Source organism: Danio rerio, chromosome 14 (genome assembly GCF_052040795.2).
Source record: "Danio rerio strain M-AB ecotype USA chromosome 14, GRCz13ab, whole genome shotgun sequence".
NCBI lineage: Eukaryota > Metazoa > Chordata > Actinopteri > Cypriniformes > Danionidae > Danio > Danio rerio.
The window spans coordinates 35,836,456-35,864,088 of record NC_141034.1 but is presented as its reverse complement, the minus strand read 5'-3'; the positions used below and the strand labels follow the sequence as shown (position 1 = coordinate 35,864,088).

The following is a 27,633-nucleotide window of genomic DNA, read 5'->3' as shown; positions in this document are numbered from 1 at the left end:
ATGCATCACAGCTCTATTTGTCTAACAAAGTGTGTGTGCCTGTGTGTAGGAGCACTATGAAGCCGTGATGAGACGTACACTGGAGCGCAGCCAGAGAGTAGAGCAGAGACAGAAGAGATGGTCCTGGAGTGGACTTGCAGACTCTGACAACAAAAATGGTACAAATGCATTAACATTTAGACTGTACAAGCACCTGATTATTATTCAACTGCTTGTAGTCATGCATTGTCCCAATATACGCCCAATTGAGTTATGACTGGGGTCAAACAGAATCTGTGGACATTTTTTGCTATTTCTGCTAAGAATTTTGTAAAAAATCTGCTGCTTTATGCAGAATAATTTAAGGAGTATCATAACCAAAGAAATTTGTTACTAATAAAAATAATAAGTTTTTATTTTGCAGTTCTGTTGGTGCAACATACATAAACATACATAACAGTAAAGATATTCACTGGACATTCACTATGCTCACAAAAGGTCCATCTGTTCATCAATATGAGCTTTTCCCATTCACTGTTTTGTTTGTGCACACATTACACAATAATATTAGAAAACAAAATACAGTAACTAACTTTTTTAACATGTAGTAGTTAATTCCTGCTTGCACACAGGTTAAGGCTGCACAATATATAGCTTCACATTGATATTGCGGTGTGCGTATTCGCAATAGTTAAGATATGCAATGTTCAGTCTGAACTACAGTTGCTACAGAAATATACTGTATATTACTGTATATGATTTATAGAAAAAAAACGTTTTCTTACTTTCTTACTTTTAATTTTTCTCTTGTTTCTAGTACAAATATCTACATTGCAAATCATAAGCGAGATTATTCTACTTACCACATTGACTGTTTTAAGGAAAAACCCTTAATTTTAAACTATTTTTTCTGAAGTTAAAAACAACAATATTGTTACTTTATCTAAAAATATTTAGATATCTGGTCTAGAGACTAAGACAAAACAAAGAAAAGCATGTTTAGCATTGTAATTGTTCAATTTCTGTCTCTTAATACTGTTAGACGCCCCCACTACTTTTCACTACTTGTGAATCTTCTGACTGTATTCATATTGCAATATTTATAGCAGAAAACTTAAATTTCGCAGTATCAGATCAATTTCCTATATTGTGCAGCCCTAGTACAGATGATGTGGCCATTATCTTGCATATGTATACAAATGCGCAATTATTTTAAAAAGACATTGCTATAATTTACCTTCATGTAACTTTTACTAGGGTTATTAGATAATTAATAGGATTATAGTTACATTATAGCAAAATATAAAGATATATAGTTCCTCCCTAAAAAAACAAAATACAGTGTCCATAAATGTAGTAGTACATTTGATTTTCCTAGAATCCTAAACAAATTTGACACTTTACTTTTTATAAGGCATGTTTTTCTGTTGAAGCTATGTTTCTCTGTGCAACAACGCTTCTGGATGGACATCTCATGTTGTAAGCGGCGTTTTTCCACCCCTTTCGCTCTCTCTCTCTCATGCTAGAGAGTCTGTTTCCAATAGCGACCTGTCTGTCCCTGCCCCTCCCACAGGTCAGAGTGACAACGGCCCTACCTCCTCCCCGATTGCTATAGTAATCTCTCCTCCTTCTCCAGCCTCCAAGCCACCCAGGAATCAGACGTCACAAGGTGGTTAAAATGATTTGCCTGCACATCGGCGTGGCTTGTCACAAACTGCACACTCCTCGTCTTCGCTCAGTTGTGCACTAATCTATCTGGGGCTGTACTGGCTGTTTCTCATTCACTCGCTAATTTGTTTATAACTACATTTTCTCCACTTACCAGGGATTATAACAAAAAGTATTTTCTCCGAAGCACCTAACTGGTTTCTGTTGTTGAACTAACATAGTTAAGCCTGTCTATTTAGACTGCGTTATTGTAGTTTTGCACCCCACTGATGTATTAATACACTGTATTAATACATAAATATGTATTTCTGATCCTTTTTTGTTATAGCTAGCATTCTCTAATTGTTGTATGTGCAGCTGTTACCCTGTCCTTAATGTAGATTAACCAGCGTGTATCAGAGTAATTAACAATAGCTTACCACATGCAAACTCCTGTAACTCTAATTCCACCCCCTGTCTGTGTGTGCGTATTTACCCTCCCTGTAGACAAGCGCTCTTCCTCTACCACCAACCTGAAACAGACTGACTCAGTCATCAGCAAGCGTCTCTCCTCATCCTCTGCCACCCTCCTTAACTCTCCTGATAAAAGTAAGTGTCCTCCCTGCCCTGGCCTCCCCTTGCTTATCCAGAATGTATGTCATAATAAGATACACAATAAGCACGTGCTTTGTAACACAGGTGTTTTTCCCTGTTGTTCACTTCAAGATTATTGCAGATTTAGCATGTGTGTTTGTTTGAATGGGCCGTTAATGATTTTTGCAATCTCAGCAACGTATGATTTTTGGAGACCTGCTGTTTTTCTCTGCAGTTTCCTTTTCCTCTAACAGGAGCAGCCAGCCATGACTCAGAGTTTCACATTGTTTGTGTTTCTTCTCTACAGAGATTTTAGTGTGGTGTTACAAAAGTTTAAGGTTTTGCATCACTTTTGTGTTGATGAATTTATGTTTGAAGTCTATCTTCAGTCCCTCATATGCGAGACTCATGTTCTTGATTCAGGAGTGAGCTTTCTTTTGTCCCTCAGGTGCAAAGCGGAGAAGTTCTTCTTTGAACCGGTTGCCTAGCAATGCTCCTCAGGCCTCTAAAGAAGCACATAAGCAACCTCAGATGGAAAAGACAGGTGCCAAACTACCAGTGCTGCTCCTCATTTAAACGGATAGTTCTAAAGTTAAAAAGTCTCAGACATATTGCAATATTCAATAATTCAGTATATCTTGATAATACACAATAATAATTAATATCGTGGCCAATTCAAAATACAGGGAACAATTGTTTATTATTCAAACTTTTAGAGTGTATTTTAAGATTTTTCAGAGTGTAGTTGCAAAGGTGTATATAACATCGCCGCATGCTTGGAGACTTACTAGTTTAAACATTAACATCCTCACATCCTCATCTAGCCTAATACATGCTGAAATATTGATTTAAAAATTCTGTGACTATTTATAGGGCTGTTGTACATTAACACTGTTCAATACCAGTTAACGTTAGCTAATTTAGCTAAAGTTTTTATTTATCTTAGGTCATGGTAATTTATTATTATTGTCAGAATTGTTTTACTAAATGTAGTTAATGACTTGAGTTCAGTGATTTAAATCCATTAACTAAGGTTTACTAATGGGACTTAATTGTAAAGTGTTGCCTGTTATGTTTTTTAATCATTTTAAAGTTTTATTAGATTAAAACATTTGTTGACTCCGAATATGTATATTCAATAAAGCAATACACTCTAGCATTTTTTGTTATTATATGTGTAAAAGTAACCGTTTTCCAGCTTAGGTATAATACTGTCTACCAGTGTTGCCCGAACTCAGTCCTGGAGGTTGGAGAGTTTATCTTCAACCCCAATCAGACAGACCTGAACCGGCTAATCAAGCTCTTACTAGGTATACTAGAAACTTTCTGACAGGTGTGTTGAAGCAAGTTGGAGCTAAACTCCGCATGTCACTGGCCCTCTAGGACCGAGTGTGAGCACCCCTGCTGTATACCTTGATAATCACAACAAGAATATTAGATACCATCATAAGCCTATTTGTTTGTCTTAAATGATTGTTGGTTACAAAATAAACCCATATAGGCAGGTATGCAGCAGTAACCGTAATTTTACATTATTTTTAATTTTAGGTGAACAACCCCTTTAGCATGTCTGCATAGCTAGCCCAGAAATACAGAACAGTAAAAGACAATCACAAGGTCTTGTATATGCTTTTTTAAATAAAGTAGAGGACTTGATCCTTTAATTAGCTTGCTTTAGCTCAGTAGTTTATTTACACACTGTCACTCTGAAAACAAATTTTCAATGCAAATAAGCTTTTACAGAGAAAAACCTTACAATTCTCTACATTGTAAATAAACTGAATCCTAAATAGAATTAAATTTTGAGTCTCTATGCATTGTTCTCATTAAAATACCCATTTCCTCATTCGCTGAAAATGGCAGATGTGAGCTTAGAGACTGAAGAGCCTTGCTTCCTCAATGATTCTAATGCTGCCCTGTCCACTCTGTCTGTAGGCCCAAACCTGAAGAAACGCAGCTCCTCCCTCTCTCGAGTGGGGGCTAAAACACAGCCCACCATCAAACCAGAGAAATCCACTGCAGATGAATCAGGTGCTCAAGTACAAACCGAGACGTCTTAATTTGCCTGTTCGCTGTTTACTAATACATAAGCGCAACTGTGTTTGCTTCAGTGGTCCGCCTTGCTTTCGAGTGTCAAACAGCAAAAACTTGTCGTTGGGTTAATGAGGGATGTTGTGGGTGAGAGCATGGGGTTTACAAGTTTGCTTTATGACTGTAAACATGCAGCATTTTTTTTCCTATGTTACTTTCTTGCCTCGACCTTACATTGGTGCATCAGTTCATTGTTCGTTCAGAACTGTAACCGTTTGCTAATGTTGATGCTGTTTTGTCCACACACACGAGTTGGTGCTTGTTGCCGCCTTGAGCTTCCAGTTCGTCTTAACCTTTCCTTGTTGCTTCTTCGTTCTCTCAGGGAGTTCTCGCTAACTGACCTACTCACCAGGAATGAGCTCTTTGTGTATGCTAATACAAAGTGTTCTTGTTTGTGTGAATGTTGTTTTTCTTCCCATATGACATTAACCATGGAGTCTGGCCCCTAGTGCCGTGTTTGTTCTCAGTGTTTGTGTTTATCTGTTGTCTTTTCAGGTCTAAAATTGACTGGCTTTACATGAACATATTTCTTTGTATTGTATTTAAGTTCTCATTTGATTGCTTGATATTTAAAATTCCTGTTTGCTATCTAGTTCCCCTTGAAAATTAAATGGCCTTCTGATTTGTGTCATGATGGGCAGAGTTTTCTCATTATAGTACACATTTTTGTAGACACCATCGTTCGCTATACTGAGAGCAATACCTCATTAGCGAGCTCCCTTAGTCACAGATCAAAAGCTTGACAACCTCACCCCCTCTTCACAAATAGGAGCACATCTATGCAGTGTTAAAAGGGAAAAGGAAATAAACTGATCGTTAAAAACACACATTATTTTCCTTCAGTTTTGAGTTTTTGTTTTTTTCTTCTCCCCACTCTGGTTTTGTAACTCTTGTTACAAACATGGATCTCATCATAGCAAGAGCTTTTTGAGGCTATTCTACTATAGTTTTGCAGTATCAAATTATTTTGGTTTCATTATACTTTTTGTTTGCCTAACAATGTTCTGTAAAATTGCAGTAGAGATTACATTGAAGTCAGAATTTGACCTGAAATCTTTTTACATTTATTAGGGGTCATGAAATGCAGTTTCAGATTTTACCTTTGAAGCGTACACTTTACAAAAAAAAAAATCTGAGATTCAGATAATTCCTTCATGTCTAACACAAATCAATTAAGTTAACTGATTTGCTTTTGCAAATTTAAGTGGATTTGACATGAAACAATTAAGTTGTCCTAAAAAACTTTTGTTCATTTTTACATAACTATTTTTTTTTATTGTAAGTTTTGCTCAATAAAAACAAAACAGTTGTTAGTGGGAAAAAATTTATCCTCAATTTTTAGTGGTGTAAGGGATCACAAATCTCACGGTATAAATCACCATTTTTCGGATCAGCAAAAAAGGGTGCTTTCAGTCTATACAAAAAAAATTACTGCAAAAACTATTTTTAATTTTAATAAAAACAATCAAGAAAGAACCAGCTGCAAAAGGGAAAATAATTAATACGAAAAATGATCTTCACTACTGTTACTGATAAGGTCAAATATAGAAATCTAACATCTTGTACAACATATATTTATTTTCAATTTATGACTCAACAATTTACACATAAAACTTCGTTTCATTTTACGTGGATCATTTTTGAAAACCTATTCAGTGACATATTTTAGTGGTTGTTTGTTGCCACCTATTGGTTTAACAATGTAATTGCTACAACATTCACCAACGTTGAGTTCCGTTAAATGATGATTTTAATCTTTACCATAAACGTGTTTAAATCTGAACTATAAACTGTTCTCCCAGTATTTCTGTTATTTAATTGTTTATTATTAACTGAAAAAGTGTAAAAACTGAATCTATCTTGATCAAACGCAGATTTGAATGCAGCGCTCCGAAGGATTATTAACACATGCAAGTCTCACCACAACTTTTTACTGTCATTATTATATTTTACAGCCAAAATGCTTTCATACTCGTGATTTGAATGACGTGGGAGGGGATCTCTCTGCAATTGTTATAAATGTTGGATTAAACTAAAAGTTACAAAAAAAAGGTATTAATCCACAGGTCACATATGTTCGGAACTGTGGGTTGTGATCCGTATGTGATCCGTTACACCCCTATCAATTTCACTGTCTGTGTAAAACACTCAATTTCACAGGACATTACTTGTTACAAAAAAGGAAGTAAATGGCCTCTGCTTTGGCGAATTCACTGCTCAATTTTCCAGTCCTCCTTTACAGCATGATATGTGCTTTGATGTGCTATAATTGATGTCTATATTTGAGTCCAAGTCAGATCCAGAAGAAGAAGAAACTAAAACAATCCAATCACGATTAATGCAACAGTGCTTTTGTTTGCATATTTGCTTCAGATTTGTATATAGTTTTAGTACTACTTACTATTTCAGCCAAAAAAGTATGGCACCGTCATATCTTTCAATAAATCTTGTGATTAACCCACAGGCATGGAATGTTCAGAACACACATCCTGGATGATATATGACATGACAGGTGTGTTGAGAAGAATCGTGTCCTTACAATTGTTAATTGTTAAAATAAAAAAATGACTTTCAAAAGCATAGAAGATATCATTTTAGTTTTCACTTTTAAAGCTTAAATTGTTTTGATTGTAGATTATCTTCTTGTATGTGTTAAAATTAAGAACAACTAGATTCTCTGTTTCATGACCCAATGTTTTTCCTGATTTATTACTAACAAGGTTTAGGTCTATACCTCAAATTTCAAAGCAAGCATTTGACTCTGGTCTGACAGATCTCAAAAAGCTCTTCAGTCCTGGTTTTGTTTTCTTTTTAGTTCTCAATTCCTCTTCCACAGCCCTGGTCCTGCACGCAGTCACCTCTCCTTTACCTCACTAATATTCTTTTTTTCTCTCCAGCATTAAGAGTCTCACCTTGATTGCATCAGCCGTCCACTGTTTGCGTTTGAAATCACTTTCCTCCTTGGTTTTTGTGTTGTTTCCTGCATTTGAAATCACATTGGTGTCATTCCCCTCTCCGTTCTCCTTTTGTTTATTCCTCAACCTTTTTTCTTTTCTTTTCCTGTTTGTCTGCTCTGTTTTTGGTGTCTGTACGGGCACTCGTGTCTATAGCTCGCCGTTCGCTGGCTGCCCCAGTGGACAGCGGTGTCCTCAGTCGCCTGCTCACACCCACCCAGGCCTCGCTAGCTAGAAGCAAGAGTGCCGCGGCCCTGTCTGCCGAAGGAGGCGATGCTCAAGGTAACAGTAGAGAGAAGCGGAGGCCCAGCTCACACCAGAAACTCCACTTATGTGTAGAAATAAGATGCTCTGTGGGGTGCTTGGTTGCCGTGTTTAATAGGGAATGCTAGAGTGATGTGGCTTGAATTACTTGCATTAAGTTTTACATAACATTGGCAATGCTGGTAGTCTTTTTCTAGTGATGCACAGAATTTGGTTGAAATTTGTTTAACCAAATTTCAATTCCATTATCAAAGGAAAAAATTGTTGTCAAAACCTTCTACGTTAACCAAAGCAGCGTGTGCGTGAATGGATCTAGGTTTAATTGGATTAAATGTTGATACCATATGATGGTGTAATCTGAAATGAGCAAGCATTTACAGCTGACACGTGTAACTTTGTGTGATTCACATCCAGAGAAACACTAGTGCACAATGCACTTGCTGTACAGTTAATATTTGTCCTTGAGGGCATTCTGTGGAGAGGAGAATCCGTCAGTGTGTTGAGCATAAATCGATACATTCAAAAATAGATTAAATGGAGATTGTCTTATGTAGAATCAAAATTTTGCTCACTTTCTCATTAGATGAACCAAAGGTCAAGATGATTACATAAATGTCTACATATTTATTTATTAATTTTTGTTTAGTAGTTTATTTTAAAGATTTTTTTTATATCAACTATTGTTGTTATTATGCAGTGTGTTCTTATCTATATTAATCTTGGCATGAAATAGCCATAAGATGCTGATTTGGCAACACAAAAACAAACAAACCATGATGTTTACATAAATTACCTCACACAGTTAAACATCAGATGGCTGAATTCAGTCACTGAAATGCAGCCAAATAAACTGTCAGTTACACACAGCATTTCAGCCTTTTAATTTCTGTGCACCACTAGTCTTTCCCCGCTTTCATTTTTAAATGCACACGCACACATCAAGGTCTGCAAGGTGTTCCAGGGCTATTGCTGAGAGATCTTTTGTAAGCTGATTAGCTGAGTGTTTCTGTGCGTGAGAAGGAATGAGTGGAGTGAATCTCTCCCTGCTGTCACTGCTGCAATCCCCATCTGATCCACACAGACCTGCCTAATGGCCCCCGCGGACCAGCAGCCTCACTCTTATCACCTTTGGTTCCCAAAGTTACCAAACTCACTTTAGATTCCCGGCAACCTGTAAAGGATGAGGTTCAAATGCTCATCTGTTTATTGTTGATGTGATACTTTCAGCATTTATGAGGTTGATGGTATCCGAACTGCTTTATTGGTTTCTAAAAATAGACAGATGATTATGAATCAGCAGCTTATGGGTGAATTACATTTATAGGCTTTCCATGATGATAACAGTCAGAGTTAATTATAGTGGGTTGAGATTAGCCCAGAAATCCAACTGTCAGAGCAGAGCTATTCTTCAGGTCAGCCCTTACCTCACCTCACTTCACCTCTTCTCCAGCAACTGATATGGCCATCATTTTTCATGTATACAATAGAGTGACCAACAATACTTATAATGTTTTTATTTCTCATAATTTCCTCCATAGAGAATTTTTAGTTCTAAGACATTAACTAAATCAAGAGGTGTTCAAAACTGTATTAAATAAACTTTTTTTTTTTTTAAATCATACATGAAAGCCATTTTCTTCATAGTCTATTCCTTGTGCCTTTTGGTATAATTGACATTTTTGGATGCCAATTTATCAGTTAAACAATTAAAAAAATAAAATCAATAATTGTATATAATCCTGACGTCTGCTTACATGTACTATTGTTGAACTTATCATAGGGCTTCTGTGTTGTAAGATTTACGAGATATTAAGCATTAATTTCTCAATTCTCTATAGAGAAATTAGTAGGATTTTTACTTCCTTTCTGTTACTTTTAGCTATTGTGTATGTTGAAGTCTCTGTAGACTTTGAGCACCAAATCAAGCTTTTGACCATCTTTCCATCTGTATTCTTATGTGGAATTTTTGCATTCAGACTGAGCTTTGAAAGCCCTTTTTAGCTAGATATTTTCATATTTTACCACCAGAATGGTTGTAGTATTATTTTAAACTGTGTTTTTGGAGAGAAGCAGAGGGAGCACAACTTATTTTTCCAATAAACCGTCATTTTGAAATGGGAAAGAAAAGGCATTAGCAGTGATATTTTATCTGTTTGTGGAAAAACTCTGCACTTATCATTTTACTATGGCGAATAAACAAACTGTTGGGTAACAGTGTCTTAAGGAATCAAATGCATAAGTCGGAGATGGAGGCGGTTTAACATTAGCTTTGGCTTGCAGTAGATGCGATGTCCTCAGTAAAAGTTTTGAAAGATGGAGGGAATGTTGTTAAATCTAGCACACTAGAATCGCAGCCTAAGGTGCTTGCTTGGTGAAGTTATGGGTGTGCTTTAACATATGTGCCCTGCCGTGTCTCTCTCTCTTCCTGTCTCATCCACCAATCAAAGCCAGTTTTCCTGAGGCCATCAGTGTAATCAGCAGCAGCTACCCATCAACCAGTGTGACTGATCTAACACACACCAATGTTTTGTGCTTTTATCATCCCTTTTTCTCCTTCCTCTTTTTATCTCCCTCTTTCTGTCCCTTCCTCTGCCTTCGCTTTGCTCACCCACTCGGCTGCTTGTGACGTCCCTTCCCTCCTGTCCCTGGCTGTGCACCACTGACTGTGTCCTTTACCAGAGTCTCACCTGTGTCCTCGTTCAGCATCTGCAAGCCCCATGCAGCCCTCGGCCCGTGGTCCCCTGCGCAGTCGCAGCAGCGACCGAAAGAAAGGCCCGACCACTTCTGTGTCTGCAGATGCCATCTCCAGTATGACGCAGGTGAGCAGAAGATGCATGTCAACTTCCATTTTCAAATGGTGGCTGATTGTTTGGTTTCATTTAGCATGACGCTGCTTTTGTTTAAACAAAAATTATAATAATTACAATAAAATACTGTAAAACCATGATGTTGATATTTTAGACCATTTTGAGGGATGCAAACCAAAACAACAGTCCCAAAGTATTTCCTGTTTTACATTTTTAATTTCTATAGCTTCCAAAAATCTAGAGTCGCATATTGATAAATAATGTTATGATGGATGCTTTAACTTTAAGATGTGATTGAATTGCCTTTTGTTACAGTTATGATTTGGTTTGATAACAGGCAAGAAATGTTCATGGGCCATTGACATCACCATATTGAAGTGGTCATGTTTTTTTTTTGTGAATAACCATAGAAGCTGGCGTTGTTTATTTACATTTGATAATACAGTGGTCCCTCACTGTAATGCGGCTTTGCAGTTTCACATATTTTTAATGCAATTTGACATTCTTTTTGTTGAGTGCTTTGCGTTCTGCGTCCTGATTAGCGCATTGTGCAGTACAGAATGCGTTCAGCTTGACAAATTTACATAAATCTTTGATCAATAGCACTGACTCTGAAGTGCTGTACTGTATGTTTGCAAGTTTTCTTCCTAACAAACCCTATAATGTCGACAAAACGTTCTGCACCCTCAAAGGCACCTGCGGTAGCACCAAGAATGCAAGATGCTAAAGAAAATGCTAAAGCAGGGGTCACCAATCTCAGTCCTGAAGGGCCGATGTCCCTGCAGGGTTTAGCTCCAACTTGCCACAACACACCACAGCTTGTTCAGGTGTGCTTGATTAGGGTTGGAGCCAAAATCTGCAGGACACCGGCCCTCCTGGAACAACTTTGGTGACCCCTGTGCTAAAGGAGGGTAAAAGGATGGAATCAATCTTCGGGTTGTTACATTCAGTTTTACAGCCTTAAAACATCTATAATAATTGTATTACCGCTGACTATTTTGCAGATTTTGCCTATTGTTGAGTTATTTTTAGAACGTAACTCCCACAATTAACGCGGGACCAATGTATAAATAATTTAATGATAGAAAAGTGTTATCAGTTTTGAATTGTTTACAGTTGCTTATACAGGCTGCACAATTTTTCGCATTGGAATTTCTTTTTCATTTTTTTTCTGTAATAAATATTGTTATATGAATACAGTTTCACAAGCTGTTTTGAATAGATTTTGAATAGATCCTCTTGAATAGGTTTTCTGGAGAGTCTAACAGTATTCAAGAACAAAAACTGAATAATCAGGATGTCTCATTTCTTGTCCAAATATTAAAAAAATCTTAAATATAGCAAGAATTGTTTTGTTTTCACCTGCAGAAGAAATAACTACAAATTAAGAGTTTTTCTTTTAAACAATCTAAATGATCTGCCATTAGTAAGTATGATAATCTTATTTTTAATTTGAATTGTAGATATTTGGACTAGAAACAAGACAAAACTCTAAGTATTTTTTTTAATAAATTGTATATAATCTGTATAAATAATTAAATGCAGTTAATCTTTGTTACTCCTCCAAACATCATATTTTTTGAGGCTGAATGTTTTAAACTCTTTTGAAATGATCAGTCAGAGGCCTTAAAAACACATGTAAATGATCATCTTTCACTCTTATGCTTAAAAGTAGCAGTGACTCCACAAATCAGATGTGTTCTGTTGCTTCTTGTCAGCTATAATTTAGACTCAACATTGCAGTGTGACTATTGTGGATAGACACATTGCATCGATATCGATGCTGAAAATATATATGGTGCAGGTCTTGTTGATTAATATTTTTTTGGAAAGGTGCATTTTTAAGGATTCCTGAATGAAAAACAATTCATATTAAATAAAATTATGAAATAAAAGCAGTAGGAATCATTTTCATAATCAGACTTTTAAGAGTTTGTAATTCTTACATGAAACATTTGTAAGTCATTAAGAACTTTATGCATTTTCACTAGTGTTTTCTGAAATTTAGACCTCACAATTTTTATAAGAAGCACAACGGCTTACAGTTCAGTATACATGTAATTTAATCTCCAGATTATCTACAATCTCATTACCAGGATAATGTAACAGAGCTCCAGGACCTGTGGGTTGTTGATATTTAAGTGCTTTAAAACAGTATGTACTCATTCAGAAACTTCACATATTATGGTTTGCTTTGCAAAAGAGCCTGGATTTATTCCTGACGTTAATCAATGAGCTGTCCGTTCTGAATAACACTGATCCCGGATTAAGATGTGCCCTCTTCAGCACACATTGGAGAGAGACAGGCAACTGGGTTACTTCAGTCACTCTTTGACTTAATATCAAGACGTATTCGCTTCTCACTTGAACAGTTTTAAAATAGTGAAAATGTCAAGGTTAAATACATATTCTGTGCAGATGCGTAAGTTTAGCCAAAGCTTTGTAAACCCTGTTGAGTGCCCCTAAAAACAGGTCACCCAAAAAATTTACTTTTTAAATTACTTTTTTCAGCTGTCCAATAAAGAGTTTTTTTTTTTCTTTTTCTTTTTCTTTTTTTTTGAGTGGAACATAAAAATGTTAAAACTGTGGTCCTTGGTGTGATACCTATTATACAAGTCAGTTGTATAAACCGTATTAATAACTGTGGTTTCTGGTAATACATTAAGGTTTTAGAAGCAAAATAATCTGTCTGTGCATTAAACTGAACATTATTTCAGTGGACACATTTGTATACTTACAACTTTAAATAAAAGTGTGCTTGTTTATTAAAGTATATAAGACCCTCTAACCCTGAACTTTTGAAAGTTAGCATATTTTAAAAACTTTTATACTGTAAATAACTCTTAAATTTAGATTTTTGTTCATTTCGGAAGATTATAACAAAAGGACATTCAGACTCCAAACAATCATGATTAACTTATTTGTAGAGCAATAAAGGTTAATTTTAGACTTAAGCTAGCTAGTTCTGGACTGCATGTCACATTCATTCATTCAGACACAGTTAAAATGTAGCATTGCCTCTCAGGAATGCTTGCCTAGCTTGTCCCAGAGTGTGTATGTGTGTGCGTCCCAGAGAGAAATGAAATGAGAGCTTGCAATGTTATATTCACTGGAGTAAGATAAATTGAAACTGACATGTTTCCCTCAGATGTTCATACTGTACTCTAGCTTTTTCAGTAGCTTGACCTTATAGCTCTAACTGACCTGTTTGATGCTCATTTAGAGGGATGTTCAAGAGTCAGTGCTGAAACTATGGTGTATTTAAGGCTTTCAGGGGAGGGTTTCCATTAAAAGACATCTCCATTGAGCGTTCATGAGCGTTCATTTGTCCCAGTGACACCTTAAGCATGTGGACAGAAGATTAAAAATAGATGGAAAGGACTTGTTTACTACCATCTGATGATAGCAGTGAATTACTTACTGCAGTAGAGGGATATATGTTTGATTATGAGTGAACAATGGTTTGTCAGCAAAAAGTAATCATGTACCTTTCAAATATGAAGCTATCCCTTTTCCTCAGAAAATTCAAAGCTTTCTTAAAGTGCTTTATTTTTCATTTGCAACAGCAGAAAGGTGAAAAGGAGAAGCGCTTCACGTCACCAGTAGGAAAACGCCCTGCTTCTCCTTCCAATCGTCATCGGTCTCCATCTCCTGCTCCCAGTGCTAGCAGCACCACAAGAGCGCCATCACCTGGAGCAGCCAAGTAAGACCCCTGAGATCAGTTGTAGCCTGTAGTGGTTTCACTCCAAACCGATACTGCAGAGTGACTTGATTTCAGATCTTCTCAAGTAGCATTTCACCATTGTTTATGATGTGAATGCATTTTTTTGACTTGTGTATTATGTTTGTCTCCTTCAGGCAGAGTCCACGCGTCCGCCCTCCTTCCCCTAGTGGTTTGAAACAGCGTCCTCCATCCCCTCAGCCTTCTGCCACATCTAAACCTCCACCCATTCAGAAAGCTGCTCTAACCCCCACCGGCCCACCCACCCTTCGCAAGAGGGACTCCAAGCCAAAGGATATGACTCCAATGATGCCTGTAGCCCCATCGTCTCCAGAGACCAGCACACCCAGTCCAGTACCTGCACCCGCGCCCAAGACCAAAGAGGGTGAGTCAACTCAAAAACTTAAATATAGGGGCATAGGGGGAGTAAAATGCCACAAAATGTAAATAACTTCAAAATTATGATTTTGTGAAAGTTAATTAAATTGATTTAGGTCTCTTTTGTGTAAATACTTCTAAATGAATAGCAATTGTTCTTTGTGAGTAGGGCTGCTCTAATCAGGATGTTTGCAGCCGATACCAAGTACCGATTCCTTGTCATGGTAAACAGCCAATACTGAGTACAGATTTTGATGCTTTATAATGCCTAAAGCACATTTTCCCTCCCAGTATGATACTTAAATGGAGATCTCGACTTACCTAAGAGAATAAATGAAGGATGTTGCATATAATCCCTTAAACAAGTCTCTTATAACCATTTAGTGTGGACTTGTAATGGTCAGACACAGGTTTACAGAAAATAAAGAAAATAATAGATAAAACATGTTTTAAAAAATGGTAATAAATGACTAGCAATGCATTTTAGAAACATTGCGAATGGTGGAAGAATTAAACATGTCCCAATAAAGTAAAAGTGTGGAGTGAAGGCTTTATTTGATCCATAAGAAGATAAAATGCACACCTTAATACATTGCTTCTTTTCTAAAAGGCAATAGGCCTATAAACTACTGTTTATTGCAGTACCTAGGCCTATTTTAGAAAAAGCTATATTATTAAATAAGTAAAAAATATTTATTTCATTATTATTTACTAGGTTAGCCATCTCCAACTATTGACAGCAGCACAATGATCGCAGTCAGCTCCAGACAGTCACAGCAGCTTGATGAGAGATAGGTGGAAGTAGGGCTGCATGATATTGGGAAAATTCGTTATTTTTTATCTGCAGTATTTCACAAGATATCTATTTAGAAAAAGCTTACAATTTTACATTGATTGTGATGATTTTGTTTGGGAGTGTATCTGCATAAAAGATACAAAATTATATAATTTAAAGCACAGATAAAAACAATAGAACAAAGACAAAACTGAAATACAGTATTGAGATATAGAAATGTCCTATCCAAATACAAAATAACTTGTAAATAAATATATAATTTATATATTTTTCTTCAATGTTATGATATATGATATTTATATGCTTTTTCTTCTATTCATAATTATATACACCCAATCAATTGAATCTAATTGTTGAAGCAGAAAACATTATAATGTCTTATACAATGTCTAACTTAAAATTCTTAAGATCCTGTGATGTGACTATTGCAGATTCACACATTGTGATATCAATTCTGAAACAATATATTGTGCAGCCCTAAGTGGGTGATTTGAAACTGATACATTACATATTGTAATGTATCAATATACATTACATATATTGTGTCAATACAGTACAGTATAAATATAGTAGTATAAAAGTATAGTGCGTTTTAAATGAAGTAACTAATGCTTTTTTTCCAGTACATATAAGATCCTTGTGCCAAGCACTGTAGCAGATTTCATTAATGTATTTAATGTGAAATGAGCTTTGAAAATGTTTCTGAGCAAAAGTGAGTTTACACACGCTGCCGTCAGGTTTATTTTCAACACACACACACTGCCCTCTGCTGGAAAAACATAGATCGCAGTCATACGTTAAAGGGTTAGTTCACCTCAAAATTTAAATTCTGTTATTAATCCCTTTCCTGAGACCTTTGTTTATCACCTTGGTAAAACAAATTTAGAAATTTTAGATGAAATTTGAGAGCTCCCTCATCCTCCTTAAACAGCAATTGTTCGGAGATGTTCAAAGTCCAGAAAAGGAACCAAAAACATTGTCGAAACATTTCAAGTGACTTCAGTAGTCCAATTGTAACGATACAAAGCTAAAGGAACACTTTCAATCAAATTTTTAGTTGTGGGTGTACTAAACCACCTTTAAAGAGACACTTTAAATCTTTTTTGATGCATATTTATTGTTTACTGATATAGAATTGAGGTCATGTCTACTTTTACATTTTTATTATGAATGTGTATCTTTTCAGAATCCAATTCCAAAGCCATCGCAGGAACCAACTCAGCTGCTGAGGCTTCAAAGATCCTGGCGGAGAACCGACGTCTGGCCCGTGAACAGAAGGAAAAAGAAGAGCAACTTCGCATCCAGAAGGAAGAGGAGGAGAAGTGCGTTTATTCGTTTCCCTTTAGTGTTGTGCTTTAGCATATACTTGGTAACAATCAAGCAGGCAATTATACACTAAACCTACAACAAAGTCATTAGGATGAAACTTCTGCAGATATATTTATTATAATGAGCTAGTATATCTGCAGAATAATAATAATGACATATTAGTTTTAAAAAACAAATTAATAATACTTATTTCCTTTTGTCTTTGTCATGATGACAATATGTCAATATTATTTTACTAGTTATTTTGCAAGATACTAGTATTTTTTTGTAGACCTGGAGTGGTGGACTTGAACAGACTTTAAAGTTGTCCTGGTTATTAATGCATATAAAGTGATGACATCAGAATTTAAAGTTGAATTATTGTGTTTAAGACACATGCTTGCAGTCTGTCATTGACAACATTATTACACTGTTTTTTACTGGTAAAATGAGACAATAGGCATTACCAGATTCCCTCTTGCATTATATTCAATGTTATATAGGCAAGAGTAGTTACACTAGCTATGTTTCCATCCACTTGTTTTTATGAGCATTTTGCATATGTGCATAAAAAAAAACGGTTGATGGAAACGCCAAGATGCGCATACATTTTGAAAATGCGCATTGAAAACTTATGTGCATAACTGAGTAAAATAAACTTTTTATTTGATAAGATGCACATAACTACAATGGAAACACTTTTACCGCACAAATTTCAGTATGCGCATTAAAAAAGGTCATGTGATTGGGTTATAAGAGATCAGGTGATGATGCAAATGTGTAAATGGACAAACAAGCTGGCTGAGCACACTGTAAACCATCTCAACTGTTGTTTTAGTCATTCTAAAACACCTTAACCATCTCTGTATTAGTGTTGTCATTTTATTATTAACCTCCAGAATCAAGAGCATCTGTGCTCTGCATCTGCCACCTTTAAAAGCCACCACACGTTCGCTGTGTGTCAAGATTGCCTTCTGAGGTGCAAATCATTTATTAGATGAAGAAAAGACTGACACAGCTTCTCCTGCTGCAGCAAATTCAGTTTGTACTTGTGATATTTGGCACCAGTTAATCAGGAAGTGACGATCTTGTTCGCTTTGACTCGTTGGATGGAAACACTGCTTTATTCGCATGTCTTTTATGCGATAATCCAGTTTTGCGCAAAAAGTTCATTCGCATTTTTGGATGGAAACATCGCTACTGACACTGTTAAACAATTATTCTCGCGCACAACTATCTTTGTTTGTTATGAGAGGAAACACGTTTTATATGCTTGTTGTAATCATGACTGATAAAAATGGGATATGATCGTTTAAATGATGTGCGCACTCTCAGTTTTACATTCACTGCCGGGTGCATGTAAGTAATGCCATGGGTGCCGTCATTTTGAGAGAGAAAAAATACATACAAATCATAATTGTTACCCGTGCAGCTCCTGGCTGAGGAGCGAAACAATCACTCTGAACAACTTTATTGTCTGTTATTACTTTATTGTCACAGCCTATGCAGGTTCAGTTCACTAAAACAGATTTCATTTATGGGCACGCACATCATATCTGTGATAAAAAAAGCAGCTCACGGTCAACTCATGTGTGATTTTGCGGCCGCTAATATGCAAAATGAAAATTTTGAAATATACCCTTTTAATATAGTATGCTGACTTTCTCAACACCATTTGGAGACCTTAATAATATATATAAATTTAAACAATAAAATAAATTTGACATTCTCCAGAAGAAAACAAATACTATATTAAATACTGTGAAAATGCCCTCGCTCTGTTAAACATCACTTGGGAAACATTTAAAAAAAATCTATCATAATCAAATCATAATCACAGGCAGTTTTGTTTTTCTTGTTTATAAGAGCAGGTTAGTTGTGCGTACAGTATATTGAAACCTCGAGTGTGTTTAAACTATTTCCTTTTAAAATGAGCCTGATGTATTATTATTTTTGAACAGGTTGAGGAAAGAGGAGGAGAAGCGGCTGGCGGAAGAGGAGCGATTGAGGCGCGCAGAGGAGGAGAAGAGGCTTGCAGAAGAGAGAAAGAGAGAAGAGGAGGAGCAGACTCGTTTAGCAGAGGAGGAGAAGCAGCAGATGGAGCTGGAGGAGCAGCAGAGACAGGCTGAGCAACAGAAAGAGGTTTGTTGACAGTCGGGCGCAGAAAGCCTGAGAGCTGTTGATTGTGCAGTTTGAATAAATGACTCTTTGTTTGATGGATGTCAGCGCGAGGAGGCTGAAGCGAAGGCCCAAGAGGAGGCTGAGCGGCAGCGGCAGGAGAGAGCACGCATCATGCAACAAAACCAGCAGGAGCGCATGGAGAGAAAGAAGGTGGATGTGCTTATATGACACAATATTACACAGTGGCCTTTTCAGCTGGCATTTGAATTGAAGAATCATACCTAAATGCTTTCTCTCTCTTTCCAGAGAATTGAAGAAATTATGAAGAGAACCAGAAAAACTGACCAAATGGATTTTAAGGCAAGTTTAACAACATTCATGGTACAACATAACATAACATATTCCACTCCCAAGGCATTTCTAATTTTGCCTGTATGTGTGTGTTTTATTTTAGAGTGATGATGTGGATGGCATTCCTGATGAAGACGGCGAGGGGGCTGAAGACCAAATAAACTGTGAAAACAAGGGTTAGTATTTTCAAGGGTTAGTATGAAGGCCCAATCCCAATTCTACCCCTTAGCCCTTTCTCTTACTCGCAGCCCTAGTTTTGTGCGTTCATGTGAAGGGGTAGGGGCATCCCAATTCTGTTTAGCATGAAGGAATAGGGCTAAGGGAAGGGGTAGATAGTCCTTGAAACAGATTTTTCTGGACCACACTCGAAACCAAGGGGTAAGAAATTTTCCTGAATATACAATCTGCAACAGCAACATGGCTGCATATGAAAGTCAGGAGATCCACACATTTGATTTTATTTGGCATTATTGCAAATTTTTACAACAAACAAGCACATGTTTTAATACATTCATAACAGTGTTTTTGTTTTACCGTCATGCTTTAAAAAAAAGATTTAAAAAATGCTACATTTTGCTATCTGTAATCCATAATAATAACCCCTGTATAGCAGTCTCACAACATGCTTTTACATCTGACACCCGATGACACTCGGAACACCCTGTCAGAAAACTCTAGTGGCTGGGATTGAGCTTTTTACAGTGTCTGCTATAATGTTAATGCTGTTTTTGTATGTTTAGATGAAGGCTACAGTGTAAATGCACAGTACAGTAACGATCTTATGGCCACAATATATGCTTATGAAAACATGATATTGTTAGATAAATACTAAAAAATAGCACAACTGGAATAACTACAGAAGTCGCGATCGTAAATCTCATATGAAGAACGAGATTGCAATGACATGATGACATGTGCAGGTGTTGTAGTGCTGTCTCGTTTTTTTAGGGGTACATTTTGAAGCCCTTCCCTTTCACACTCTGTTTAAAGGGCTGAAGTAAAAGGGTAGGGCTACAAAAACAGAATTGGGATTGAGCCTTAGTATCATGTTTTACTCTTCCTTCGCTTGTTCAGTATATCACCTTTTGCTGTTTAATACAATACTGTAATTTAATGAAGATTCACTGTTTTTGATTTGTGAATATCGTTCATATCATGACATTTTGTCCTTATAACTCGTCTTCCTTCATTCATTTCAGAGAATGAGGCTGTGGAGTCAGAATCCTGCGGCGAGCAGACAGAGGAGCATCACTTCCCTCTAAAGAAGACTGACTCTGATAGAGAGGAGACAGCTGTCGATATCAACTCACAAACACATGCGGATAACAAGGAGAACAGCAATGGACCCAGCACAAAGGACCCCTCAGTGGACAGGTACAAAAATCTTTTCTTTTACCTTCCCGTGGCTTTTTTAGTGTACATTACCATACATTACAGTCAGAGTCAAACACACACTTTTTGAAAGCATACTGCATTTGATAGCATGCACACACATTAGTGTGATTTGTACACTCATCCTTGTTCAACAATTCATCCTTGTTCATTGTGAAAGTTATGAGTAATAAAAATGACTGTGGTTTAGGCCTGAACTATAAATCATTTTAGCATCGATATCACAATGTGTGTATCCCCTATAGTCACATTGCAAGATTAGATTGTTTATTAAAGATTAAAAGATAAAGATATTAAATATGATTTAATTTTTAGTTATGTAATTAAAAATGAACATGTTATTTTATGCTTGATCTTTCAATTTCTGTTCTTAAATACTGTTACACTCCAGAGAAAACCATAAAGCCCTGCTTATTTATTTATTTTTGCTTGTAATTCATTGTTATTTATGCAGATGCGCTGCATAGAAAATAGCTTGATCAACCCGGTCAATCTAAATCAGAGAGACCTAAATCAGAGGACCTGCGGGCCAAAGTTGGCCCTTAATAACCTTTGATTTGGTCCGCCATCCCATCTGAGAATATTAAGGATGGTTTAGAGAGTCAATTCAAATTTTATGTAAGCCTTTTTTGTTTGTTTGTTTTTTATTGTAAAAGCCAACTGATAATAAACGCTTTAATTAAATGGTGTAAATAATCAGATTTTGTTTAAATGTTCATACTGTCACCTGACAAATCAAAGGAAGATTCTGCTTGACTAGCGTATTCAGCATTGAACTCTACTGTGTGATGAATAGTTTTTTTTTTTTTTTTTACTGCTTTAAGTTATCATTTTAAAAGTTATGCTGCATTAGACAATACCATTTAAAAGTAATATTTTATGTTTATTTTGAAATATTATAAAATAAATTAGGAAATGACCCATGGCGACTATAATATAGTTTGGTATATTTACCTTTGGTTTGTATAGTGCAGACCTGCTGTATTCGTTAAAGCAGAGATGCTTATATTTTATTCTCCTGACAAATGCTCTTGTCATCACAGCCTTTTATCCTTTATTGTTTGTTGTTCATGTTCTACTTTGTCCATTCAGTGTTGACATCTTGTGCACAAACAAACTAAAAACTATTGATATCATGTGGGATCTGTCTGTACACTACATGCACTGTTACATGTGTATATACAGTTGAAGTCAGAATTATTAAACCCCTTGAATTATTAGCCCCCTGTTTATTTTTTTCTTCAATTTCTGTTTAATAGAGAGAAGATTTTTTTAAAACGTTTTAATAACTCATTTCTAATAACTGATTTATTTTTTCTTTGCCATGATGAAAGTAAATAATATTTGACTAGATATTTTTCAAGACACTTCTAAACAGCTACAACTTAACTAGGTTAATTAGGCAGGTTAGGGTAATTAGGCAAGTTATCTGTAGACTATTGAAAAATATAACTTAAAGGGGCTAATAATATTGACCTTTGAAATGATGTTTAAAAAATTAAAAACTGCTTGTATTATAGCCGAAATAAAACAAATAAGACTTTCTCCAGATGAAAAAATATGATCAGACATACTGATGATCAGTTTCTTATGATCAGACATACTGATGATCAGTTTCTTATGATCAGACATACTGACATAAGAAAATGTCCTTGCTCTGTTAAACATAATTTGGGAAATATATATAAAAAAAAGAAGAAATCTTCAAAGGGGGCTAATAATTATGACTTCAACTGTATAATAAAGGAAGTCTACATTGAGTGTGAGCAGCAGTTTTTACCTTTTAATTTTGTGTTAAATCTCCTGCAGCCCCCCTCCAAAATCCTGTCTGATGGAGGGCTCGGAATTCTTGAACGAGGACTCTAAAGTGAACCTGGTCCCGGGGTTGAATGGTAAAGGAGGACCTTGGAGCTTTGAAGAGCTGATCGATTTGGGTGTTCATGCTAAAACCAAACCCCTGATGGATGATGGGAGCCCTGAAGGGCCAAGAGTGGCCTTTGAAGAGAAAACTAGCTCTATTCATCCAGCCCAGCCTATTGAAGCCCTGTCCGGTGAGGCCTTCTCTCACTAAAGGCCTATTCACACCAAGCACGATAATTATATAAATATTACGATAAATATATTTGTGTCCACACTGACAGACAATTCAAATCTATTTACATTTAATTTATGATTTAAAGAGCCCATATTATACATGAAATAGGGTCATATCTTGGTTATAAGGGTCTCCAACAACAGTTTAATATGCATGCAAGGTCAAAAAACACTTTCGTGGTCTTATAATCTGCATTTATTTTTACCTAATTATCCCAGCGACTCCTGTATGAATCGTTCAGGGATTCATTTGTTCCCAAACCCCTCCTTAGCGCGAAGCTAATCTGCGCTGATTGGACCAATGACAGCCTGTTGCGATTGGTCGACTGCCTTCAGTCAGAGAGTGAAATGCCAAACAGCTAATCAGCAATATAAAAGTAATCACAGTTCATACACGCTCGATAGTGTAGGCGTGGATTTTAGCTGCCAGTGGGTCAATGTAAATACAGACTATGGACTTGAAAATACAGACGACTAACTATTTTATTGAACAAAAACTCCAAAAACAGTTGAGGAGATCTCCTAGCTTCTCACTCTGCTCTTTTCACAGACACACACACACACACACGCACTTAACCCTGCTCCGGACGACAACGCGCGCACACACACCTCCGGACGACAGCGCGCGCACACACACCTCCGGACGACAGCGCGCGCACACGCACACACAGATACACACACTACTCCTCGTCCACGGAGCTCCGTTAACAAAGCAGCACGCGTCGCGTTTTTAACGTGACTTTGCACGCGATAAGAGAATATAGCCAGTTAACCTGATACAGTACACGCGGTTACAAGTAACAAATCACAACTAAATACATTTGCAAGCTAGAGTCAACGAGGCAACTTTAATCGCAGGTACTTACACTTGAGAAATGGAGGAAGAAAAATCCATCCTGACGTCCATCAGTAAGTTACTCTTTACTGATCCTTCCTTTAACAAACGCTGATGAAGTATTCTTTATAGCATGTAGTTTCCAGAAGTTTCCAGTAGTTTCCAACTGCTTGGCTATAATGCTGAGGTTTCATCTTTGGGTAGAGACTCAATATATCCATCTGCAGTGTGACTTCAATCGACCGGCATGTTAGTGTGTGTGCGTGTGTTTGTGGGTGTGTGTGTGTGTCTGGGTTTCTGCGTCAGAGGGCGGGGCCTCAGGTTTGAAATCTCCCGGGTTTGCGCGTGCACGTGAATAACTTGGTTTCGTTCGTACGTCATGGCGAAACACCTAATGAATCGGTATCAAGGCGACTCGTTTGAAGCACTATGAGTCGACTCTTTTATAGATGAATCAACAGTTTTAAACACTGTACACTAACAGATTTAAGCCTTAGCTGGATACTTCACTTCACTTAGAGCTGTGTTACACACTACATGGAGGGGAATTTTCAAAAACCCATAATATGGGCTCTTTAATTCGCATTAGCCCCTTGTAACCAGCAGATGTCCTCAGTGTGCTACTAGCGCATCTGACCAGTAAATCTCTATTTTAAAAATGGTTTACACTTGGTTTATACTTCTGCATGATCCACAACGCCTGCCTTTAGCATAGTTGTGCATTTATACTTTTGCATGCTTTTGTGTTCTGCAATAATACTTCCGAAACACTAGCTGAGAGTGAGGTTTTAATGTTCCTCTGTCGGGTTTCTTCATGGGTGTTTTGTGTTTTCTGAACACTACCTTAATGTACATATGACTCAAATTTGCTCATTTTGAGGTGGGAACCGGCAGAGTGCAACAGTTTTAATTATAAGGTAAACAAAACAAAACTTTCCATCTGGAGCTCATGGGACTCAACACTTCTAAACACTCACTCCAACGGTTTCTTGCGGCTCTGGGTCCTGCCCAAACTCGTCAACGCTACCAATCCGACCAATCACAGAGATTGCGCTACACGTCGTTTCGATGTAGTTACATTTTTTTTGAGAGGTGCGCGTCAGCAACAGCCACGATGAGGGCTATGTGACCGCACGAAGGCTGCGCTGGAGCATACTAGTGCGCTTGATACAAAAGTATAAATCTGTCTTCAGTGTAACTGATTCTGGTGTAGTGAAATTAAAACAACAAATAACTTTCCCCAGCGTTTTCAAAGGATGCAAAATTATGTGGAAACTAGCACTGGTTATCTGAGGTGCTGTTATTTAATACTTCATTTTGCTAGCCTGACTTGCATAAGTTACATATTTTTATCATTCTTTCCCATTGTATAGCCTCATGATTTCCAGATAGGCGTTCTCTTTAAATAATCTTTGAAAAGAGGGCTTAACATCAAGCAGAGATTCTCCACATCAAGTCCTTTGTAGCTTTAAATTGCACAAGTCATTTATATTTCACTGGATTGTGAAAAGCTATGAGTGTTTTATCCCTTTTAAGCTGTGAAAAACCCATTCTGAAAGTGATCACAACAATATAGATTCTGTAAATCAGGGGCACCCAATCCTATTCCTGGAGATCTACCTTCCTGCAGTTCAGCTGCAACCTTGATCAAATACATTTGTCTTTAATTACCAAGGAATTGATCAGATCCTACTTAGCTGGTTTATTTGTGTTTGGTCAGGGTTGGAGCTGAACTCTGCAGGAAAGTAGATCTCCAGGAACCGGGTCGAGCAGCCCTGCTCTACATCTTTATGGTATGGTTGTGGTCTGACCTCTGCTGTTGTTTTAAAATTAGAATGATTTTTAGAACTCTTTTCATTGTTATCTATATACACAGTAGTTATTGTGCTTGGTCTGAACAGGCTTTAAGTGTATGAAATGATGCTGTATTTGTATTAATATCACCTTATTCTCTTATTCTTTCAGAGATGTGACCGTCAGCTCTGTGTAAGGCCGCTGATTGATTATTGCACTCCATGAGTCCCGTCCAGCTGAGCCTCAGAGTGTCAGGCTGGTCTGGAGCGTCAGGGAAAGCACACAGTGCCGCACGGCCTCTTGCAGACTATAGACAGTTGGAAGACACAAGCTAACGGAAAACGCTTCAGAGAAAACGGTAGATTCCCTCAGTGTGCTTGTTCTTTGTTTTGTCAGTTCGGTTACAATACTGTCATCAGGATTTGTTTTTCATAACGTCAATATGTTAAATAATTTTGTTTGTCTTTTAAATGTGGAGCGACTTTATTTATTCATGTGGCTTCTCCGCATTTAAACCGTGCACTTTTTTTGGGCTGCAAAAATTCCAGTGCAGGGGTTCACGTAACATTCAGCTTCAGCATTTAGTAGAATGATCTGCTTGGTTATTGAGCAAAAGTTTCACGTATCTTCATAGGACAGTCACAGACATCCTAATTAAAACCCTGTGTCTGAACTGTGAGTGGAGCTCAGGAATGTGTCCCAAATGGGAATCTGTCCTAGAAATATGAGGTTTGACGAGCTGCTGCTGCAACTCTCCCATTCTGATGTGCTTTTAATGTGACCTCAGGAGATTTTTCTGCTTCTGAAAGCTTCTGTTTCTCTACTTCTAAGGAATAAACATCATTAGTGTATAGTCTTTAACTCTATATCCCCTGTGCAACCACTCAAGCATTCCGACTGTGTGACGCTTGTAGATAGCAGACGTTTCATTAAAAATAACAGACGTTTACCAGACTGATTGTAGTTCAAGTTGCGCGAACATGTTCATTCTGCCTTCAGCTCTGAAATTGAAGGATGACGGAGTTTAATGCAGACTCAAATGTTTTCTGTGTTCCCCGTTTTGTTAATATCCTGTTCTACCTGTACATAAGTATGACTAGTTAACAAATACCTAATTTAAATGCATCCTCAGTAGCTTCAGCTGTCTGCATGGATCTTTGCGCAGCATAATATAACACTGTAACTCATACTTGCACACTTTTTCGCATGTTTTCGCTGTGGGTTTGAAGAAACTTGAATGATTTGACGTTCTCAAATGCCCAAAGTCGTCCCCTCAGGGTTATACTGTACTTATGTTTTTTCTCATATTACTGTCCATGGCCTAATAACCACACTAAAATTTGAGCGCTCTATGAAAATGCAGATATATATAAACTCTAAGTGTTATGTAAATCAGTATTAGGCTGTTTGGCCATTCTTGTGGTTGGGAATAAGAGCTAGAAGCAGGTTGTTGTGCTGCAGATTTGTACTGTAATATGACTGTACGCAGCAGGACCCAGCACCAGCACGCGTATCTCTTTTTAAACAGTGATGCGAGTCGGAGGGGGGAATGAATGTGAATGAGGGTGCAAGCCATGTCAAGAGGGCTTTTTGATTATGAAACTGCGGTGAGGGTGAACAGGGATGTTTTGCAGATTTGTGATTGACGTGATTTATGCAATAGATTTGGACCATTGAGCAATCGACGGTTGCATTGAATGATCGGTCTCCATATGCTTGAAGAGTCGGCTTTGTGTGCTGCAGTTCAAATATTATTCGCAGACTATTTTTACCAGGCCATGTTTGTGGTCACATTTCCTTCTTTGTATCATTCCATCCGCATTTAGGAATACAGTAGATCCCTTAATGTGTATTTAACGTTCCTTCTGTTGTTTTATATGCATCTCCTTGTGTGTTGTTTTTTTTTATCTTTTGTTGTGTAATAGTCTCTTTCGGACTCAGGCTCTTAGACATCAGTGGAAAAGTGTTTGCTGAGTGATTTGGAGATCACTGTGACCCTTCGGTTTGGCCTTTTCGTATGTACTCTTAACACTCTAAATCTCCCAGATGGCTTCCGGTTGTGGTGTAGCTGCTGCAGACTCGATCATCGAAGCTTGTGTTAGTTGCGTTTGCTTTTTTAATATACACTAGCACAGCCACTTTCAGAGCAGTTCACTCTAATGCCGATGTTTAAGAGCCCCACGTGCTGTGAGCATCACAACTAAAACTGTTCTTTAAGGTCAAGTACTCGATACAGGGGTAGAATAGGACGGTGCCTTAGATGCAGAATGGGCTGTGTTTTATTTTTCATAAATATTAATACCTTAACGTGTCGCGTGAGCTTACCTCGGCCATGACAATCACTCTACTCGACCAGGGTCACGAATAGGATCTGCTTTTGTTAGAGCGGTTTCTTGTCTTGAAATAGCCCTGACCACAGAATTATATTTGTAAATATATCTAAAGTGTACTGGGAAAATATCAATTGTTAAAATAAAGTTTTGGAAGATAAAAGGAAATGCGAATCG

At 37.2% G+C, this 27,633-nt stretch overlaps 1 protein-coding gene and 1 long non-coding RNA gene across 51 annotated transcripts in view; one reads left to right on the top strand and one right to left on the bottom strand.

The window, feature by feature from the left end:
• Positions 1-27,624, top strand: part of map7d3 (MAP7 domain containing 3) — a 47,449-nt gene extending 19,825 nt beyond the window's left edge. The window contains exons 5-21 of one of the 50 annotated variants that reach the window (XM_087281650.1): positions 50-158; positions 1,553-1,648; positions 2,134-2,235; positions 2,669-2,764; positions 4,156-4,251; positions 7,422-7,547; positions 10,233-10,348; positions 13,906-14,039; positions 14,195-14,442; positions 16,418-16,553; positions 18,501-18,681; positions 18,766-18,870; positions 18,967-19,020; positions 19,115-19,187; positions 20,211-20,385; positions 22,213-22,454; positions 25,298-27,624. In XM_087281650.1, coding sequence (XP_087137776.1) covers positions 50-158; positions 1,553-1,648; positions 2,134-2,235; positions 2,669-2,764; positions 4,156-4,251; positions 7,422-7,547; positions 10,233-10,348; positions 13,906-14,039; positions 14,195-14,442; positions 16,418-16,553; positions 18,501-18,681; positions 18,766-18,870; positions 18,967-19,020; positions 19,115-19,187; positions 20,211-20,385; positions 22,213-22,454; positions 25,298-25,305 — 2,097 coding nt within the window. In that variant the 3' untranslated portion in view covers positions 25,306-27,624. Of the gene's footprint in view, positions 1-49; positions 159-1,552; positions 1,649-2,133; positions 2,236-2,668; positions 2,765-4,155; positions 4,252-6,775; positions 6,824-7,421; positions 7,548-10,208; positions 10,349-13,902; positions 14,040-14,194; positions 14,443-16,417; positions 16,554-18,500; positions 18,682-18,765; positions 18,871-18,966; positions 19,021-19,114; positions 19,188-20,210; positions 20,386-22,212; positions 22,692-23,206 lie in introns of all 50 variants that reach the window. The other 49 variants (XM_087281649.1, XM_087281648.1, XM_087281647.1 and 46 more) reach the window with 49 other exon arrangements.
• Positions 18,999-22,433, bottom strand: LOC147840839 (uncharacterized). The gene is made up of 2 exons (XR_015507614.1): positions 21,264-22,433; positions 18,999-21,063 (listed from the first exon to the last, which is right to left on the bottom strand). It is a non-coding gene; the product is annotated as an uncharacterized LOC147840839 (long non-coding RNA).
• Positions 27,625-27,633: the final 9 nt, after the last annotated feature.